The following is a 21,178-nucleotide window of genomic DNA, read 5'->3' on the forward strand; positions in this document are numbered from 1 at the left end:
GAAATAGTATGAAAATAATAACTTTTCTCTATGCAAACTGGAAAACCTATGTACGTATTAGTGAAAAGAGAACAAAGTACACAAAAACTATCAATGTTTTTGGCACACATACCATATTTTATTTTGTTTTCCACCGAACAAAGGGAAAGCATTCTTAATGCAAGATTTTCCTACGCACTTTATGAAATTTAGTCGTGTTTCTGTAGCAAAACAGTGCATCTTCCTTGCTTTCTTGACGTTACAAAGTAGTTAACAGAAGTTGCTAGCGCTTTTTGAAAATTGATTTATAATGACACGAAAAGAGATACATATTTGTAAAATTTAAAAATGTGTCTCATGTGTTGTTTATAATTTAATGAATTAACTTAAATATGATGAATGAACTTAAATAAATTTAATAATACTACCTTTCCTTCAAAAATTTTAGAAAGAACATTTTTGTTTTTCTACGGAATATTCATGTTTATAAAATAATGTGTAAATGCAAAGAATTGTATAATGAAGTGACTAAAAGAAAGAGTTGAACAAAAAATCAAGAAACACGTTCCGACTATTGAAGAGATGTCAGTATCAAAGTTTCAGATCGTTTGAGAAATTCAAAACGTCAAATTAATACAGTTAAAGTTATTTTTAAAAATTAAAGAAAGATAAATACAGGAATTGAAAGACGGATATTTGAGTAATTCCCTATCCAGTATAAAAATTGGAAATTAAATCATAATTCGGGCAGATTGAATAATTACTTTGTTTTCTTAATAGTTTTAGCACTAGGAAAAATATCATTACTATGAATATAGTTGTTCTCGGGTAAATAACTAGGTGAATTCCACGTAATCCAATGTTTTCAGAATTGACAATGTTGTTCTCGTTTTGAGGGGAAAAAAAACTATGAGAAATTGCCTGTCTTCCGTACACGTCTTCCAACTTCCAGTAAACCTCACTAGAATCCTCCGAAAACACGGAATAGAAACTATCAATAAACCTCATGCCAAACTTAGAGCCTTGCTGCATCCAGTGAACGATGATTTAGGATTTAGGAGACACCGGGAGTGTACCGTATTCCATGCAAATGTGGGAAAGCCTATATTGGACAGACTGAGGACGCACAATTGAAATTTGACGAAAAGAACATTCCGATTACATTGAATAACAGCAGGCAGAAAAATCAAGATTGGCAGAGCATAGTATAACAGGGAGACACAACATGTCTTTCTCTGAAACAACGTAGATAGCAAAATGTTCAGGCTACTGGGAAGAAAAGTGAAGGAAGCAATAGCAATACTAGAAGAAGGCAGGAACCTCAGTAAGGATACCGGTCTTCAACTCAGCCAAACCTAGCTTTCCCTCATTGGAAGAAAACGTATACAAAACAACCAATCTAGACTTGCTAACCAACCCAGTCAACCAGCCAATCACAATTGAAGCCACAGACTGACGTTAATTGGACATCGCCGTTGACCAGCTCCCCCTTCCTGCCAGCACCTATATAATAAAGACTTCTGTTTTGGTCTCTCATACACTCTGAAGACGAGAACAATGTTGTTAGTTCTCGAAACGTTGGACGACGTAGAATTCACCTGGCTGATTGCCCGAGAACAACTATGTTCACCACGACATCAAGAAAGCTTCAGTTCTTACTTCAAATCATTACTATATTCCTACAGCTATTACATGTGATCATTTGGGGAAAACACTACAAATGTTTGATAAGCACTTTTTTGTTGTGATATAGTGAAACCCGCCTGAATGACCACCATTTCAATCAAACCATTCTGCACTACGACTGACTGGTTGTAACGGAATTAGTTTCATAAGAACAATGTATTAGAACTCTCTTTATACTAATGACAGGATGCTCGCTAATTTTTATCAGAAAATATTATTTGTACCGTCTACTACAGACATGTGGTTCGTCAGTTGAGATACTTGTAATACTAACAAACAATAGTCAAATAATGTTAATGATCTGAATTAGTGCAACAGATGGATGAACTCTGGGAAGGTCTAAAGTATTTGGTGTGTAATCGGGTTTGGGGAAGAGGTATGCGCTTATGTACGCATGAAGTTTTGAATGCTGTGCTTTCTAAACTACATCTCATGACAACTACCAGGTTTGCTTTTGACAGGAAAGTTCCAGGTTTTGAACTGCATAAGTGAAAATATATACACAATTCGAGCGATTCTCAGAAATCGATTAAATAGTCTTATAAATAGAAATAACTGCAGGACCATCAAGGACTTTATTTTTTCCTCTCATCATTTTACATATTGTTCTAGTTCTGGCAGGGCTTGTGAAGTATCTTGTGCGTTTGAGAGTTGATAAAAACTTAAAAGCGTTTGTTTGAGCGCCTTCAAATATATTTTTTGCAGTCTTAAAAAATTGTTTTAACTGCATGCAAGGCGTAATTTGTTTTTTATCTTATCTTATTTATTTATTTTTTTACGTTAATGGTGATCGTGTGATAAGTAGTGCAGTAGATTGGTTGGTTAGTTGGAGTTTAGCGCTCCTTTTCAGCACCGAGGATATATGAGACGTGGACCAGTAGGTAGTGCAACAGTACAGTAGAATATGTAAAGTGTGAATGGAGTGTAATATGTAAATTGTCGCCTCCTTCTCTTCGTTTCACTTAAATAATACCGTCCTTCCAATTCATTAAGTCCCTTTTTATTTCATTGTTTTTAATATAAAATAATTCTTAGCCCTTGTCACTGCTCTAGAGGCTAGCACGCGCCTTTAGTGCATGAGTTCCAGGTTCGATTCACGGTGAACTTTGAACGAATTCGATGGTTCAGATTCCCGGACTCCTTATAGCGTCGGTGCTGAAAAGGACGCTAAATTCCAGTCGTATCAACCAACCAAAATAATTCTAAAAAAAATCAGCGATTATTTTAGGTTTACTCCCTAATTTAGAAATTCTTGGTAAGTCATTGTACCACCTTTAGGAAGACTACTCACTTCTCGAGACGACTTATATAAATCATCGCCTTAAATTGGTTTCACTGTATGTAGTTTATGTCTGGAAAAATATGCTAGCAACTGCTTGTACTTTCTTCTCCTAGCCTGTACTTTTTAAGCATTTTATTCCTGATTACAAAGTGAACTGTTTAACAACAACAACAAAAAAAAAAAAGTAAATAAATAAATAAAATAAAATAAAATAAATAAATAAATAAAATCAAATAAAGATATTGAGTTCTTGTAAAATAAAAAGTTATTGAGCGAAGTGGTAGTCAGGTACTACTTGAAAGTTTGCAAATCACTTCCGAGCGTCAAAAGATGAATATATTATTTTCCTCTTTTTCGTAATATGATGATTTTAACTGAGTTTTGGGAGACAAGTATTGAAATTCATTGGATTTGAAAAACATTCTACTATTGAATTTTTAATGTCGATACTTGTGGCTATTTAACTTTCATTGTGATGCCCCTTTCGTTTTATTTCAGAAACTACAAAAGGCATACAACTCGCTGTCCTTTCTCGCCTTTCATTAAACGAAGGAAACGAAGAAAAATGAAATAAGGTAGAGATTTGATTAGAGAAGATGCGACTCAGAAGCAAAAAATTTACATTTTAATAATAGACCGCAAGGGCTCAGACCAGGTCGTTTCACTTGCGCGACGAAAAACTAATTTTATCGAGGTCATTTAGTAAGTTTAAAATTAACACATTTTGCAATTGCTAATCGAAGATACAATTCGTCAGTAAGATTCGTTACAACGAAAGATCTCGAAGTCGATTCATTATGGTCTAGAGAGCAAATCTCACTAAGCGGGACAATGTAGTACTCACTTGCTTTGTCTTCCAGTTGAGGCTGGTTGAGTGACTAATAGTCCTTGGCTTCTCTAGACAGCCTGGTGAACGATGGGGGTACTCGGTCGAAAAAGTGTAAAACGCTTTTTCAGGCCAGCCACCCTGAATGGAGTTTCCCTCATTCACACCAGGCAAATGCCGGGGTGGTACCTAACTTATAGGTCCCAGGTCGCTTCCCTCCTTCCCCAATCCTTTCTTCCTTTTACCTTTCCCCGGATAGTGTGCTCACCGAGGGATGTCATCCCTCAAACATGACAGGTACCGTAGATGGTACCGTAAATGGCCGTAGATGCCGAAAGCCCAGAAATCTAAATCATAAATCCTCACAGCCTGGTGAAAGAGGGAAACAGGGGGCCCCTTCACCAAAGTCCTGGAAATTCGGGAATCGGCATGAGATATTTGTTTCTCTATCGACGACGTTATGTATGAAGTCCAGTTGTTGATTACTACATCTTATATTGTCCTTTTCTCTATGTAAAGAGTAAAAAGCAGCAACTTTAACTTGCGTGCCGAAAGCGCGTAAAATCTTGAAAACTTCTTAATAGCTTCGACGGTGTGATATCTGTGAAGTCGATCAGAGCAAGATCCTTATATAACCTGAGACCAAGGTCAAGGAAGGTTGAATGTATCGATAAGAAGAAAAAAGAATTCGAGAAGCAATTATTTGGGCTTAAAACATTAATAAATGAAATTTAGAAAAGACAACAATAAAATGAAGCAAAAGAATTTTAATAAAACGGCGAGAAGAAATATTACCTAGAGGTGGATGTTGGAAGGTAGAAGTTATGTTAGCGGATAATAAGTGCATAATTGACATCTATCAAAAATAATAATGGGCCAGTCACTTTATCATGTATGTGTGTTGTTCCTGTTTGGTAATGTAAACATGGAGTTGTAGCAATAAAACACCGTGCTCGTGGGTTTTCTCAGGGTTCTCCCGTTTCCTACCACTTTCTTCATTCCATCATTTCATTCATTTCTCATAATCACCGTCTCCTTTAACCTAACTGGCATAACCATGGGACGTAAAACTGAAAGATTTCATTTCATTTTTGTTGTAGCAATATTTTATCAGAAATTTATATAAAACTTTGAAACTCGGAGTTTGATGAAGAAGCCATGAAGCTCGGAATGTTTTAATGAATATTTGTGTTATGAAGTTTCGGTGGGTATAATAAAGATGTGTTGTGTAAGTGACTAAACCATTTATTTATGAGTGTTAAGAAGTAGGTCCAAATTGGTTGGTCCTACTTAGCTTGCCTTAATATAAAAAATGTAGTAATTCACAAGCTGCGATATTACTTTCGTTGATTTAATATATAGTAAACAATACAGTACTCGTAAACAGATAGGTGATTTTTACCAAATCAATAACCCCGACATGTCCTCTTTTTCTTAAGGGCAAAACAAGCGTCCGGGTGGATTTTCTACAATGAAATCATCCGGGTTTGCTAGGAATTCGAGAAAAATGGACAGTTGAAATAAATTTTCCCCTCTCGATTCTTGCATATATTTGTATCTATTGACCACGAAAAAAAAGAAAAAAAAAAAAAAAGAAATGTGTAATATTCGACCACAGCTCAGGAAGTCGTCTGCTAACAGCCAATACTGCGCAGGAAAGAGACAGTTGCAATTTGCTCGTCAATAGCATAAGTGGATGCATATATTGGAAACTGGCGTTTATCGTTTTAAAATGTTTAAAGTTGTGTAACACAAGAAGGAAAATGCCATTTAAAAGATAAAATGGTACTTACACGTGTTCACACTTTGTAAATATACGTTTTTTCAGATGTCTTTTTTTTTTAACTTCATGTAATTAGTAACCCTGATATTCTGTATACTGAAGGATACTAGGTACAATTACAATCAAAAATGGGTACACATATCCTGCATGTCCTTTAGTCAATAACTTCGGAACGAGTCAAATCGACCATTTTTAATTGAGTTTTCGTTGCCTTAGAGAGAATGTGATTCTCTGTGTAATACTAAGGTCAGATCGTTCGGAAGTTATTCACAAATGAACATGGAAGTGTGTATGCATTTTTGTGGGTGAAAGGACAATCAAAATGGTCTGAAAATGTGTTATTTGACCATATGCGTGTGGTAGGTTATAACAAAAAGAATAGCAAGAACTATGATCATTTTAATGCGCAGTTTGGTCTTTTCTTTTTAATTTTTGTTAGTTTTGTACCATACAGTATTTTGCATTATAGTTGTCTGTTGTTCCAAATATTTGTGATTAAGAATAGAGCTCCAAATTTTAAACTTGAATTCATGAAAACCTGATTAAAGAAATGGGGAAATTAAGATTCTCTAAATCTCAATGAAATGTTCTCTTTTCAGAAAAATAGAGGCTTTTGTCAAGAAGAATAAGAAAAAATAGGAAAGACAATTCTTTAAAATCTATAAATCGCTGAACTAACTTACGATAATTCTGGGGGAAGTGAAGGTCTATTTATTATTATTTGAATTGACTACTTCCTTTTACTATTGTGTTAATTTAGTAATATTCGGGGAGAAAAATACATCCAGTTTCCATCTTAAATCTTCTCTAACCAAATAAATAAATCTCCATATGTTAGCTTTGTAACTTCAGAACGAGCTAAATCCTTATAGAGAATTGACTACTAGTAGTTGGCTTCCAGTAAACTAATTTATTACTTATCAGTAGATAGTGCTCTTCAAGTAATTTGCTCCATTTTTCTTTCTCAAGCTGTAAATTTTATTTTCAGTTGGTTGATCAGGAGTATAGCGTCCCGTTCAGCACCTAAGCTGTATCAGATGTGGTCGTAACAGCTTACAGGGATACGAACCATATGAGCTCCTACGGCGAATAGTTTACAGAAATACGAATCATATGAGCTCCCACCGTGAGTCAAACCCGAATTTTCTGCGCCGGAAGTCGTGTACGCTAACCGTGTAAAAGCAAGTGTAATTGTATTTATTATGATTCCGTTTCCTCCCACTTTCTTATTCTACCAATTCTTCCGTCATCATTCACTTGACTTAATCATCATCTCCCTTAGTCTAAACGCCATAATCGTGGGACGTTAAACTGAAATATTTTATTTCATTTTTCATATTTTTCTATTATAAAAGTGTATGTTAGAACTTGGTAAATGTATCTATTATACCGAAAATGTTTCCACAAGAAATAAAAGTAAAAAATAAATAAGTGTTTGACTTTTTATTGAATTATTCATTTAGGCTTTTAGTTTAAGAAGATCAAAACAGCATTGTATCCTCGAGGTTGGCCATGTTTAGTGATCTTTACTGGGGTTTTGGTATTGTGTATTGTTGCATATTATCCTGTTTTCTATTGAATTGTAATTGTTGCTATAAAATGGCAATTGTTAGTAGTTTGATGATAATGTACTTTATTTGTCTTTCCAGAAAAGTAAAGGAAGAGCCAAATCCTAAAGTCAGTGATGTTTATTTCAAAAATCATATGATTCAGTGTTTGAAGTCGGTGTTTGGCGAGGTACTGTATATTTTTATTTACTTATTTATATGTAAATCATGTCAGTACTACGCTGCTATTATTGAGAAAAGACCTTTCTTAACGCTTCATTTTTTTTTAAACCGAAGTTCACATTTATATTTCAAGATGTTTTGCATCTTCTCCTATGGAATAAACAAAGTAAGATGTAGGAATGAATAAAAACTTGAAAACAAGGATAATATAGGAACTTACATGGAACACACTAACATTAGTTGAAAACGTATAGACATTTGCTCCTGTTAGGTGAATACGTTTAAGCGAAGTGATTTTGTTATTACGTCATGTGACGATGTCACTGCTCATTTTTCCTGCTATACATCGACCAACTTTTTAAACTTTTATTTAACTGTCAACAGTCAGATTGAATTCGCCTTTCTTCTTTCGGATATTCCATGCTTCATTAAAGTAAGCAATACTTATAAATCGACTATTACCAGTAGTTGGGAGAATGTGTCTCCTGCCTTTTAAATGTATTTTGTAAGGAACTTCAATATTCAAAATAATTAAATTCAAGTCACGAATATTCAAAAATAATCAGAGAATAATCCTTGTACTTTTCTGATGTTTTGTTTGTTTCATTATTGAAAGTATGTTTCTGAAGAGTAAAATCCCAATCCAAAACACTCCATGTCAAGAAAAAGGCAAGTTCTGAACGAGTACCAAAAAAAAAAAAAAAAAAAAAAAAAAAAAAAAAAAAAAAAAGTGAAGTTATCAATACAGTAAAATTCTTTAGCCAGGGTAAGTTATGATAATGATTATGCCATATTTTGAAAGTATTTGAAAAACTTGGCCAATTAGCTACGGTATCAATGCAGCCAAGGTAAGTTATTATATCGATTCTGTCAAGTTCTTAAAATAAATTTCGTCATTCTGAAAATATATGAAGAAGTTAGCCAACTAGTTACGTTATCGATACATCTAAATTCTTCAGCCACGGTAAGTTATGATCTGTTGTAATCAGTTAGCCAAATTCCCTTGAAATATTTTCAGAGTAATGATAATTTATTCTAAGAACTTGACAGATAAGATAAGATTAAAAAAAAAAATCAGATTCAGAATTAAATTCCCTGTAATTTCTCACATGATTTTTTTTCTTTTCTTTAAATTTTGGGCGCTATTTCTTCAAGGTGGTAGCCGTAAGATACGTGTTTTTTAATATGTCGATTGGAGGAGTATTGGCTCCACTTTAAGGCAGAAATCATTTTGTTTAGGAAATAGTTCTACTTTTTTTTTTTAAAAAAAAAAAATCCTATTTCGACTCTACTAAAGGAGCACTCTGGGATGTTGATGTTGCTCTTTGTCCCCCTAGCGGTGGAACCTGAAATGTTGGATTTTTCTTGTTATGTAAATGTCACCCGTGTCAATGTGCAAAGTTTCTTATTTGTAGTTAGTCGTGAACATTCTTTTCAATAAAGAGTCTGGAAAAAATATAACGTAAATATATTCAATCATTGTTCATTCCATTAGTCAGAAGTAATGTCTTGAAAATAACCATTTCGATCTCGTCAACAGTTTACACGAAAAATGCAGTTTCCATGCAATCTCAAACTCCCATTAAGCCCCATATTTAAGGTTTAGTAATTTTGTAGAATATTCCATTACTAGTGAGCAACCACGGGAACTCACTAGTAGAACGCTCACCTGTTCGGCGTCGGGTCCTTCGTTCAATTCTGTTTCGTAGCATTTGGATTTTGTGGTAGTAAACACTGTGCGTGTGGGTCTTCTTGGGATTTAAAAATATGTTTTTAGTGTTTTTTTTTAAAAAATCTTCGGATTCCGGAGCGATCGCTTCTCCCTTAATACGGGCCTGCTAGTAATTGTCTGTAATTTGGTGTTGCCCATATTATTATAGTTGTAGCTATCAGTCATGTTTTGTAGAAAATGATCCTTTCGGTCTATACAAGAAATAGTCCGAGGAGATGGATGACACTGTTTGGCTCCCTTAGGTGTAGTATCCGAAATGTCGAAATTTTCTGGATATACATAATATACATGCAACCCCCTATCAATGTCTGAAATTTCGTTTTTATAGCTAATCAGAAACATACCAGACATTTATGTTAGGAGTGAATGAAGCAGCCACGAAAAGTGCAGTTTGTAGAGGTTCATATCTCAACCACCCGCGGTTGCCCACTCGCAAGGTTTGGTACTTTTATTTAACGTGTCATTACTGTTAACTATTTATAATTTGGTGTTCTCGACATTATTAGTTACTCAACAATGATATCTTCAAATGATCATTTCGGTCTCTCTAGGTGTTGATAGCGCTGTTTGACCCTTCTAGTAGAGGTATCCGAAATGTTTAAATTTTCTGGGTATATACATGTTACCTCTTATCAATGTGCGAAATTGACTATTTGTAGCTAGTCGGGAATATACCAAACATCTATGTTAGTGAGTGAGTCAGCCAGGAATCACGAAAAACATAGTTTGTATGGGTTGATATCTCAACTCTCAATAGTTCCCCTCTCGTAACATTTGATACTTTTGTACGACATGTCAGTATTAGTAACTGTGTGTAATTTGACGTTGCTGTCGTTATTAGCTACTCAATAGTGATGTCTTGAAAAATTACAATTTCGGTCTACGTAGTTGTCCGTATAAAACCAGGTTGCAGCACGACCGGAACTTGTCGCGCGCGCCGATTAAGTTGTTTCAACAATGAAATAAACAAATGAATAAATAAATAAATCTAAAAGTTCCACGGATTATTCTCTGATTATTTATTCAGCTTGTCTTTAAACAGTTTAAATATTCGTCTCTTAGATTTGAGTGAATTATTATGAATATTTGTGCTCTCTACAAAAGACTTTGGAAAAATAGAAACCACCTATTGTTGTCATCTATTGATTATTGTTAGCACTCCTTGAAACTCATATTACTGTATCTACAAGGAGAGAAATGTGATGAGATGCTATAAATATGTTTTGCATCATGGCTGCTATTGCACTGTTAATTAAAATATATTTTTATTCTAACTAACTCTGTGGCGTATGAATAGAATAGAATAGAACAGAATACTTTATTAGTCATTAGACAACATAGTTGCAATAGACTTCGTCCAGAATAGTATTTAAATTGTAAAAATTATTGAAATGTAACAAAAAAAGAAACTATGGCTATTACTAATTGCCAGTTAATAACTAATTGAAACTATTACTAACAGTTATAACACAATTTGCATTCTTCATATTTACATACTTCATATTTACATATATACTTCATAATTACTTCATAGAAGTATTACTACATATATACTTCATAGAATAAATATACTTCATATTTACATTGTTGGCACTACCACATATCAATAAACAAAAAGCCCATTATTACCATTATTAGGGTTAAGCCTTCTATTGAATTACATCTTTCAAATTTGGGTGAAGATCCGTAGAAGCAATAGCAATGGTAACAGTAGCGATAGTAGTAGTAGATTAGGTAATTGCAGGTTTAGTTGATTACTGCTACCATGTTTGAATCCTTTAAGGAAGTATGTCGTCTACGGAACTTTACCCACACATTTTTACCAGCTATTTACATTTTATTGATTACAAATGCATTCCTCAAATTCCGTAATACTATATATACAATACTCTATTAATATATTACTAATGTGTTGAACAAACTGCTTGTTTTCCAAATTACGTACATGTAAAGGTAACAAGTTGAACAGTTTTATTGCATTATATTTAAAATTTTGCTGCGTCTTGCATAATCTGACAGACGGCGTTTCTAAATTATCTTTGTACCTTGTATTATAATCGTGCACGTTAGATCGCAAATTATAACTAGTTTGGTTTTCCTTAATATAAATTAAACTATAATAAATATTTATTGAGGGAACTGTCATGATTCGGTATTCTTTGAAAATATTCCTACAGGACTCAGTATCAGGTACACCTTTAATACAACGTAATGCCTTCTTTTGCCATTTGAATACGTCCTTTGCACCTGCATAGTTTCCCCATAGTAAATTACCATACAATAAATGAGAGTGAAAAAGAGCATAATATACTGAAATCATCATTTCCTTACTTACAGACCTTTTTAATTTCCGCAATACGTAAAGAACACGAGCGAGTTTTTTGCATAGTTCCTGAGTGTGAACTGCCCAGTTTAATTTTGTATCTAAATATATGCCTAACAACTTCACATAATTCTGGTTATTCAAGATACACGGTGGTTTATTTAGGTAAAAGAAATGAGTTTCTGTTTTTGTCGTGTTTAATACCAAGCTATTTGTTTGGAACCATAGAGAAGAAGCCTTTAACATTTCTTTATTTTTAATGTTTACATTGAGTATGCTATGGTCATTTGTAATAAAAGTAGTGTCATCAGCATAGATTGTTGTTTTATACGGTAGACAACTTGGTAGGTCGTTCATGTACACTAAGAATAAAAATGGGCCTAGTACCGAGCCCTGAGGAACACCAGTCAAAACTTCTAACTCATCAGATATCTTATTGTTAAACTTTACTATTTGCCGTCTGTTAGTGAGGAAACTCTTAAGAAGAGATAGTTCAATGTCATTTATTCCATAGAATTGTAATTTTGTAAGTAAGATATCGTGTACAACTGTGTCAAAAGCTTTACTTAAATCAATAAGAGTAGTACACGTATATGAGCCGGATTCAAAACCATTTAGTATTTCGTCCACGACTGTCTCGACAGCATCAATAGTAGATAACCCTGATCTGAAACCAAAATGGGCTACATTAATAAGTGAATTTTGTTCAAAATAAGGAGATAATTGCTTTTTAACGCAATACTCTATTATTTTAGAAAACACTGGAACAAGGGATATAGGGCGGTAGTTACCAGGGTTACCTCTATCACCCTTTTTATATATAGGTACTGTTATTGTTACTTTTAGGCTATCAGGAAAACAGCCGTCGTTTAGTGTCCAATTAATAAGGTACGTGATAGGAAATGCAATTATATCAATTATTTGCTTTATAATAAAGGTAGATAGACCATAAAAATCTTCACTGTACGTATTTTTCATTTTTGACACAATATTTAAAACTTCATCTGCACTAACCTGTGTCCATTTAAAATTTAGGTTGTTAAGTTATGGTAAACTCTGCCTATTAAGGTACACATTAAGATCATTGTTAAGGTTGCCAGCATTGTTCTTAGAAATATTAGTTACATGTTGATTATTTACAAAGAAGCTATTAAACTCGTTAGGTGTAATGCTAGGCAACTTTGTTCCATGTTCTGTCTTAATTTCTTTTTTTATTATTGACCAGGCAGCTTTGCATTTATTACTTGCTTTGGCTATGTGTTCTTCATGAAGTTTTTGCTTGGCTATTTTTATTTCTTTTCTGTATTTTTTCTTAATCACATTGTACTTTAATTTAACAATATTGTCACCATTTTTAGCTTTAGCGTGTAAATTGACCATTATAGCTCGAAGGTTAGCTAATTTTGGACTAAACCATGTTAAATGTGTTATAGGTTTCTTATTATTTATGTGAACAGTTTTAGATTTTATTGGACAGCACTCATTATAAATATTGACGATAGTGTTTATAAATGTATTCCATGCTGTAGACAAATTATTACATGTGCTTAACAAATCATAAAAATTTACTTGATACAGGCTATCCCTTAAGCTGCTGATATGTGACAAGCTTAGCAATCTATACCTCTTAAATGTCGTAGTGGGAGGAACGGTAGGATTTAAAATAGGTAGGACAAGCCATAGGTTCAACCCGGAGGTTCAATGCCGCGTTCACAAAAGCTCTCCATTGACTTCTATCCTTAGCCAACTGGATTCAGTTTCTACTTTGTATTCCTATTTTTGCGAGATTCATCTTGATATTGTCCTCCCATCTGCGCCTAGGTTTTCGTAATGGTCGTTTTCCGATTAGATTTTCGGTTAAAAACTTGAAAGCGATCCTATTTTCTTCCATTTTGCTATATGACCCGCCCACCTAAAGCCTCCTAGATTTGGTGAACGATATAAACTATGTAGTTCCTCATTATGAAGTTTCCGTCGTTCCCTATTCCCGTTCCTATTGGGTCCGAATATTCATCTTAGGATCGTATTCTTAAATACTTTCAATCTACGTTCTTCCCACAGAGTAGGCGACCATGTTTCGTACTTTGATTCTAAGATGATTAAATAAGAAGCACAATGGGATAAGCCGGGATTTTTTGTCCTTCTTAGTTCATACTCAGCCCGTCGTCTTAATTACTCAAAATCACAAATGAAATGTCTGTTAAGTGACTAAGAGGACGAACTAAGTAAAAAGAATCAATTGAAAAAGTTTAGTTGGTGTACCAAAATTAGAAATATACAGTATATTGTTAATTAATAAAATATTGAGCAGTTTATAACTGTTGGAAAAGGTAGACAACTGTAAATAAATATCTAAAAATCTGCGTAGTATTTATAATTGCCACTACTGAGACAGCAAAAACAATGTAAAGATCGAGTTGTAAAAAGGTCTTATGTTATTGTGTAGCCCTGAGAAAAAATGACCCTGTGTTTCACTCGAAATATTGGAGAAAAGATTGACCAGAAACATCACTAGTGAGTGAGTAATTTCAGGTATAGCAATGTGTTTCATACGTTCGATATCCCCCTCAATGAAATTGTGGATACAACTCTGCTCAGATACACAATTATGGCGATTGATGTGGCCGTTGAGTTTGAACGTGGTTTCTTCTAGCTACCATTATAATGGTTGTGTAAAGCTCTCATCCTCATGTCATTTGGCCAAAAGTCTCAAAATTTTGCACCCTTATGTGCGTCTCCATCATGAACTCTGTAAGAATTGTAGCAAATGAAGTACATATGCCTTCATTTTCATCTTGCCCGCAGTCTTCGAAAACTTCTCTATCTCTAATACCGTATACGGGCTTTGCAACACAGCCGGCCATATGCCTGTGATTCCGTAAAGATTTCTTCTGTCGTTACTTTAAAAAAATAAATAAATAAAAATTTTTAAAAAAAACTGATCTTTTGGCATCGTGCACAGTGACTATTGTCAGCCTTTTTGATTAAGATTTTGATGTTACGATTCTGTCCCAGTCATGTACACTCATGTCCAAAATTATTGTTGCATGTCTATAAATATGTTGTTGTAGGAATATAATTTGATAGCGAATTCACCCGGTATTTCTTGTAATGTTAGTATGTGTATAATCGGCAAAGACATGTATGTGGCAAATTTCATGTCAAAAGAGCAGTAAATAAGAATAAAAAGCGAGAATAAAATTTTCTTGTGCATTTAGCAACATTTTGCTTTACTCATTCTAATTTTCGTATTTATAATTCTTTTCCTATTAAATTAACCACAAATATACATTTCCCGATTATACACATAGTATTAGTATTAAAAGTATCCTGCAAAATCATTATCAAATTATATTCTTACAAGAAGACAGTTATAGATATGTCACAATCATTTTGGACATGAGTGTACCAAATGTCTCACTTCACAAATTAGTGGTCCCATTGCACTGTTTTTATGGTACAGCATCACTTATCTTACTCTTTCTTCGAAATATTGGAGGAAAGATTGATTAGGAACATTACTAGGTGAATAATGTAAGGTTCCATACGCTCGATGGAGCAGTTATATCAGCTTGGGTGCGTGATATCTCCTCGATGAAATTGTGTATACATCATTGTTCAAATATACAATTATAGCGATTGATGTGGCTACCGAATAGTATTACGTATACTATTCTTAAGTAACTGCAGTCTCCTTCGTCCTGTTTTTGTTTGTTTGTTTGCAGACTTCTTACTCAAATCTTTGCATCAATAAATACAATTAATGCAGTTTATATTACACTATTTAGATAAGGGCGTAGTTTCTCCCGGAATCTGTTTTGAGCATTTAAAATATCATAAGAAAATGTTGCAGTGATCATTAGGACTACATTAGTTTTAGATGTATTACTTTCTATAGTGCGTGTAATATCCAAGATATTTTAGTTTGTTTTTAATTATATAATTCTTAGTCTTATAATTATCATAATACATATACTATTCTTTAGTGTAACTATAGTCTACTTCCTCCTTTCTTGCATACTTTTTTTATTATTATTATTATTATTATTTATTTTTATCTTCTCTGGTTTTAACGAGTACGAAGTTGTTTCAGTCATGTTTTTAAGGTTAAATTTGTGCTTAAACCATTAATGCATACAGTTTATCGAAATGCCAAAATATACTTTTGATGTAAATTATCACTCAGAGACTCAAATTGTAAAAATAATGCTAGATTACATGTACCCTACTTAAGAGAAGGGAGGTGGTGTCAAATATATTGGACGCCATGCATAGTGAACACTTTTAGCGGATTTTGGATAACTCATTTAGTCTTTTTTTTTTTTTTTTAAATATTTATAACATATAATTATTATATCATCTTTACACTATATTAGTTGAGCCCCCTGAGTCTTTAGCTCGTTGTGCGCTATAGGTTAAAATCATAACTAATTAGGAGTGCTAATTGTTTCACTTATCTTTCCCCAAAAAGTTTTCCCAACTAATTTGCTGTTACATATATAAATACTCAAATTTAAATATAGTTACGGCCTGATAGTAGTAGTATAGGATATGTGGATTGACCGTAAAGCTTGTTTAATATTGCACTGTCTTAAACGTAAACTGTAACAACTATCTGTAGTTTATATACCTAGGTACTATGTATTGTGCTTGACATGGAATAAATACTTTCGTATTTTATGTAAATAATTCCAACCTTATCTACATTTAATAGGCCCGTATGTTATAATAGACAGCAAGGCGTGTTCATGTTCAGCATCATCACTATCCAGTTTCAAATAAAGGCTGGTAGTTAGGCAAGTAGGAAATATAGCGGAGCGACGAATGTTAACTATTAGGAAATACCTCTACTCACATACAATGAAATATTTTTCTGCTGTAAATGGATGTTGTAAATAATATACCATCATACTTATTATAGTATTCAAAACAATCTCTTTGATGATTATAATAATAATAATAATAATTGTTATTACTACGGTAACATTTGTTCAGCTTACAATGATTCAAATTACAGACCAGCGATGTAAAAGACAAATCCAATCGACGTTTGCCAATTTCACAGTCAATTATGAACTGCTTCAGTTGATAGCGTCTAACTTCTCCATGGTAGTTTGATTTTACACTTTGTCCACATGAATTTTGCTTTCCTTCAACAATTTTCATTTGTTCGTTGTTGCATCTTCTCCAGTTTTGGTGGCTGATGATTTAACTTACCATAACAACAAGCACCTTCTCCAGTTTTGGTGACTGATGATTTAACTTACCATAACAACATCAACTATATAAATTTAATTGCTTTCTGTAATGAAACTGTGAACATATATATATATATATATATATACAGGGTGAGTCAAAATAAGTGTTACAAGCCAATATCTCGCGAACTATACATCATATAAGAAAAATATTAAGAGAGAATGTACAATATAGAGGGGCCTAAGAAATGATTTAAACATTAGGTTTCCCCCGCCCCCCATTTTGGGGGGAGGGGGTGAACGTGAAATTTTCAAATGAGAACATAGGTCGAGTGATACCTCGTTCGAAAGAGCTTGAAAAATTGAACAATTTTTGTAGGAAACAATTTTTGATATGGGGCACCGTTTTCAAGATGGGCCCCAAAAATGGTCCTGTATCCGATAAAATTTCCAGTACTTATAAATAAGTGTTACAAGCCAATATCTCGCGAACTATACATCATATAAGAAAAATATTAAGAGACAATGTACAATACAGAGGGGCCTAAGAAATGAGTCAAACATTAGGTTTCCCCCGCCCCCCATTTTGGGGGGAGGGAGGTAAACGTGAAATTTTCAAATGGGAACATAGGTCGAGTGATACCTCGTTCGAAAGAGCTTGAAAAATTGAACATTTTTTGTAGGAAACAATTTTTGATATGGGGCACCGTTTTCAAGATGGGCCCCAAAAATGGTCCTGTATCCGATAAAATTTCCAGTACTTATAAATAAGTGTTACAAGCCAATATCTCGCGAACTATACATCATATAAGAAAAATATTAAGAGACAATGTACAATACAGAGGGGCCTAAGAAATGAGTCAAACATTAGGTTTCCCCCGCCCCCCATTTTGGGGGGAGGGAGGTAAACGTGAAATTTTCAAATGGGAACATAGGTCGAGTGATACCTCGTTCGAAAGAGCTTGAAAAATTGAACATTTTTTGTAGGAAACAATTTTTGATATGGGGCACCGTTTTCAAGATGGGCCCCAAAAATGGTCCTGTATCCGATAAAATTTCCAGTACTTATAAATAAGTGTTACAAGCCAATATCTCGCGAACTATACATCATATAAGAAAAATATTAAGAGACAATCTACAATACAGAGGGGCCTAAGAAATGAGTCAAACATTAGGTTTCCTCCGCCCCCCATTTTGGGGGAGGGAGGTAAACGTGAAATTTTCAAATGGGAACATAGGTCGAGTGATACCTCGTTCGAAAGAGCTTGAAAAATTGAACATTTTTTGTAGGAAACAATTTTTGATATGGGGCACCGTTTTCAAGATGGGCCCCAAAAATGGTCCGGTATCCGATAAAATTTCCAGTACTTATAAATCGGAAACGTATGAGTAGGAAACGATTAAACAAAAAATAAAAAACGGAAACATCATAGGCAATGTGGAATGATGTTGTCGTGGTGTCCGCAGGGCCCTAATAATGGGGCTCCGGGACCAATTTCAAAATTATTAATGGGAATATACCTGTAGGTTGAGTGATACCTTGTTTCATAGATCGTGGAAAGCCAAACAGCTTCGTACGAAATTTGTTTTCATTTTGGGCAAGCCTGTTTCAAAATGGCCGCCAAAAATGGTTTCACATTCAGATAGAAAGTGCAGTGTTCAATTTGAGTATTACACGCCAATATCAACGCAACGAACTACGCATCAAATAAGAAAAGTGTTAAGAGTCAATGTACAATACAGAAAGCCTGAAATTTGTGTTAAAGAAGTTCCCTCGTCCCGCTTTTGTATGGAGGGGTGTACATGGAATTTTCAAATCGCAACATAGGGCGAGTGATACCTCTTTGATAGATCGTGAAATACCAAACAGCTTACTACAAAAGTTGTTTTGATTTCAGACAAGCCTGTCACAACAGCATTACCACAACCTAATATCCTGTAAAGTAGTAGGATAACGTTTAGTAATTCTACGGGTATGTGCGATGTTAAAAATTGTAATTTCAATCACTGTAAAGCAAATAATTTCAACACTTACCATGTTACAAATGATGCTCGATATGTCCTCCATCCTGCTCCACACACCTCCGTAAGCGGCGGCATAGGGATGTTCGTACATCATGTAGCATCTCTGGAGTGATAGATGCACACACACCTTGGATACGCGCCTTCATATCATCAGTAGTTGTTGGTACGTTGGACATTACCCGATCCTTAACATAACCCCAGAGGAAAAAATCAAGTGGGGTTAGGTCAGGAGATCGTGGAGGCCAGTGAATAGGACCTCGACGCCCAATCCATTTATTCGCCATACGGTGGTCCAATAAGGCTCTGACCTGACGTGCGTTGTGTGCTGGAGCACCATCACCATCATGTTGATACCACATTCTTATACGTTCAGCGAAAGGAATATTCTCTAACAACTCCGGGTATAGTACATCACTGATAAATGCGGCATAGGTATCACCAGTAAGACGTCCATCAAAAAAATATGGCCCAATGATATGGTTACCAAGGATGCCACACCATACATTAAGAGACCACCGATGCTGATGAGCAACTTCTCTCTGCCATAGTGGATTTTCCCTAGCCCAATAATGCATATTATGTCGATTTACGTGTCCTGTGTTTGTAAATGTAGCTTCATCGCTAAACAAGATGGTGGATATGAAGTTGCGCTGTCTGTTTTCCATACCTTCCAACCATAGACAAAATTGCAATCTGGCATGAAAATCATTGCCAGATAGTTCCTGATGTAAGATGATATGATACGGATGAAACATGTACTCGTGCAAAATACGCACTACAGATCTTTGGCTAACTCCACTGGCCTGAGCGAGATATCTCGTGGTAACATGTGGGTCTACGTGCACTGCTGCCAATATTCCTGTTGCACGTTCTTCATTGGTTGCAGAGCGGTAACGACCCCTACCTCGTCCCCGGACAAGACTACCATGTTGCCGCAAACGTCTCTCCAATCGCAGAAATGCCATGTGAGATGTTTGTTGGCGTTGGGGATAGCGCATTGCATACATTCGTGCCGCGCTACGATAGTTTCTTCTACATTCCCCCAACACCAGCAACATATCTACACAATGATCAAACACCGCCATTGCTCTATTCAAACGCTACCCAAACTAATAATATCAATACGATAGTGTTCGTTTACTTATACGGAAAACTTATCACCAAAGTTTATATCCCGTTCTTTCTACGTCTGCACACTTACACTTACATTTATTACGTTTCCATAGCGATTACATTAATAGTTGACGATCAAAAATAATCTAAAGATATTTCTTTGCAACTTTCTTTTCTTTGTATAAAACGGCTCAGATAATTCGCCTCTGATCCTTTTTTTTATAAGATGGTACAGATTGTTAATGCAATATACAACGTTATCGTTGTACTATGTTCCGAAGGCCATCGGTTCCATTCCCCAGGCAATGACATTGACGGGCTTTCCTTACTCTAACTGGGCACATGCTGAGATGTTGCCTACAAGTAGGGCCTAATAGGTACCTTCCTATCCCTTTCTCATAGGATTGTAGTGATTGAGGAACGACGTCTTTTTGCGCATACGTATTAGTATTATTCATTGTCTTATTATTTTCATTCATATTATTATTATTATTACTAGTTTTATTATTATTTTGTTATTTTGCGTATTCTTCTTCTTCTTCTTCTTCTTATTATTATTATTATTATTATTATTATTATTATTATTATTATTATTATTATTATTATTATTATTATTATTATTATTATTATTATTATTATTACGTTATAGGTCGATTTTGCCTCCGAAAATTTTACTTGTTAATTCACTTACAGTATGATGATGGAACCTCGTGTTCGACATATTTTTAGGCCTGTTTGTATTGTACATGGACTCTTAACACTTTTTATTTGATGCAATAATTCGCGTGATATTGGCTTGTAACACTCAGTTTGAACACTGCACTTTCTATCTGAATGTGGAACCATTTCCGGCGGCCATTTTGTAACAGGCTTGCCCGGAATCAAAACATTTTTTTTTCTAAGCTGTTTGGTTTTCCATAATCTATCAAACAAGGTATCACTCGACCTATATTCAGATTTGAAATTTTAAAATTGTTCCCGGGGCCCCATGATGGGGTCCTGGGGCACCACGACAACATAATTCCACGTTGCCTATGGCGTTTACCTTTTTCATTTTTTGTTTCATGTTTTTCTACTTAGCCGTTTCCGATTTATAAGTACTGGAAATTTTATCTCTTACAGGACCAATTTTGGGGTCTATCTTGAAAACGGTGCCCATTTTCAAAAATTGTTTCCTACAAAAATTGTTCAATTTTTCAAGCTCTTTCGAACGAGGTATCACTCGACCTACAATATGTTCCCATTTGAAAATTTCACGTTCACCCCCTCCCCCCCAAAATGGGGGGCGGGGGAAACCTAATGTTTGACTCATTTCTTAGGCCCCTCTGTATTGTACATTGTCTCTTAATATTTTTCTTATATGATGTATAGTTCGCGAGATATTGGCTTGTAACACTTATTTATAAGTACTGGAAATTTTATCGGATACAGGACCATTTTTGGGGCCCATCTTGAAAACGGTGCCCCATATCAAAAATTGTTTCCTACAAAAAATGTTCCA

General features: G+C 34.6%; 1 protein-coding gene across 1 annotated transcript in view; it reads left to right on the forward strand.

Moving 5' to 3' along the window:
- Nucleotides 1-21,178, forward strand: part of LOC145664356 (ribonuclease P protein subunit p14-like) — a 47,661-nt gene that overhangs the window by 18,219 nt on the left and 8,264 nt on the right. The window contains exon 2 of the mRNA XM_081730986.1: nucleotides 7,206-7,293. Coding sequence (XP_081587112.1) covers nucleotides 7,206-7,293 — 88 coding nt within the window. The remainder of the gene's footprint in view (nucleotides 1-7,205; nucleotides 7,294-21,178) is intronic.

This window comes from Thermobia domestica, chromosome 11, assembly GCF_964235325.1.
Source record: "Thermobia domestica chromosome 11, izTheDome1.hap1.1, whole genome shotgun sequence".
NCBI classification, from domain to species: Eukaryota; Metazoa; Arthropoda; class Insecta; order Zygentoma; family Lepismatidae; genus Thermobia; species Thermobia domestica.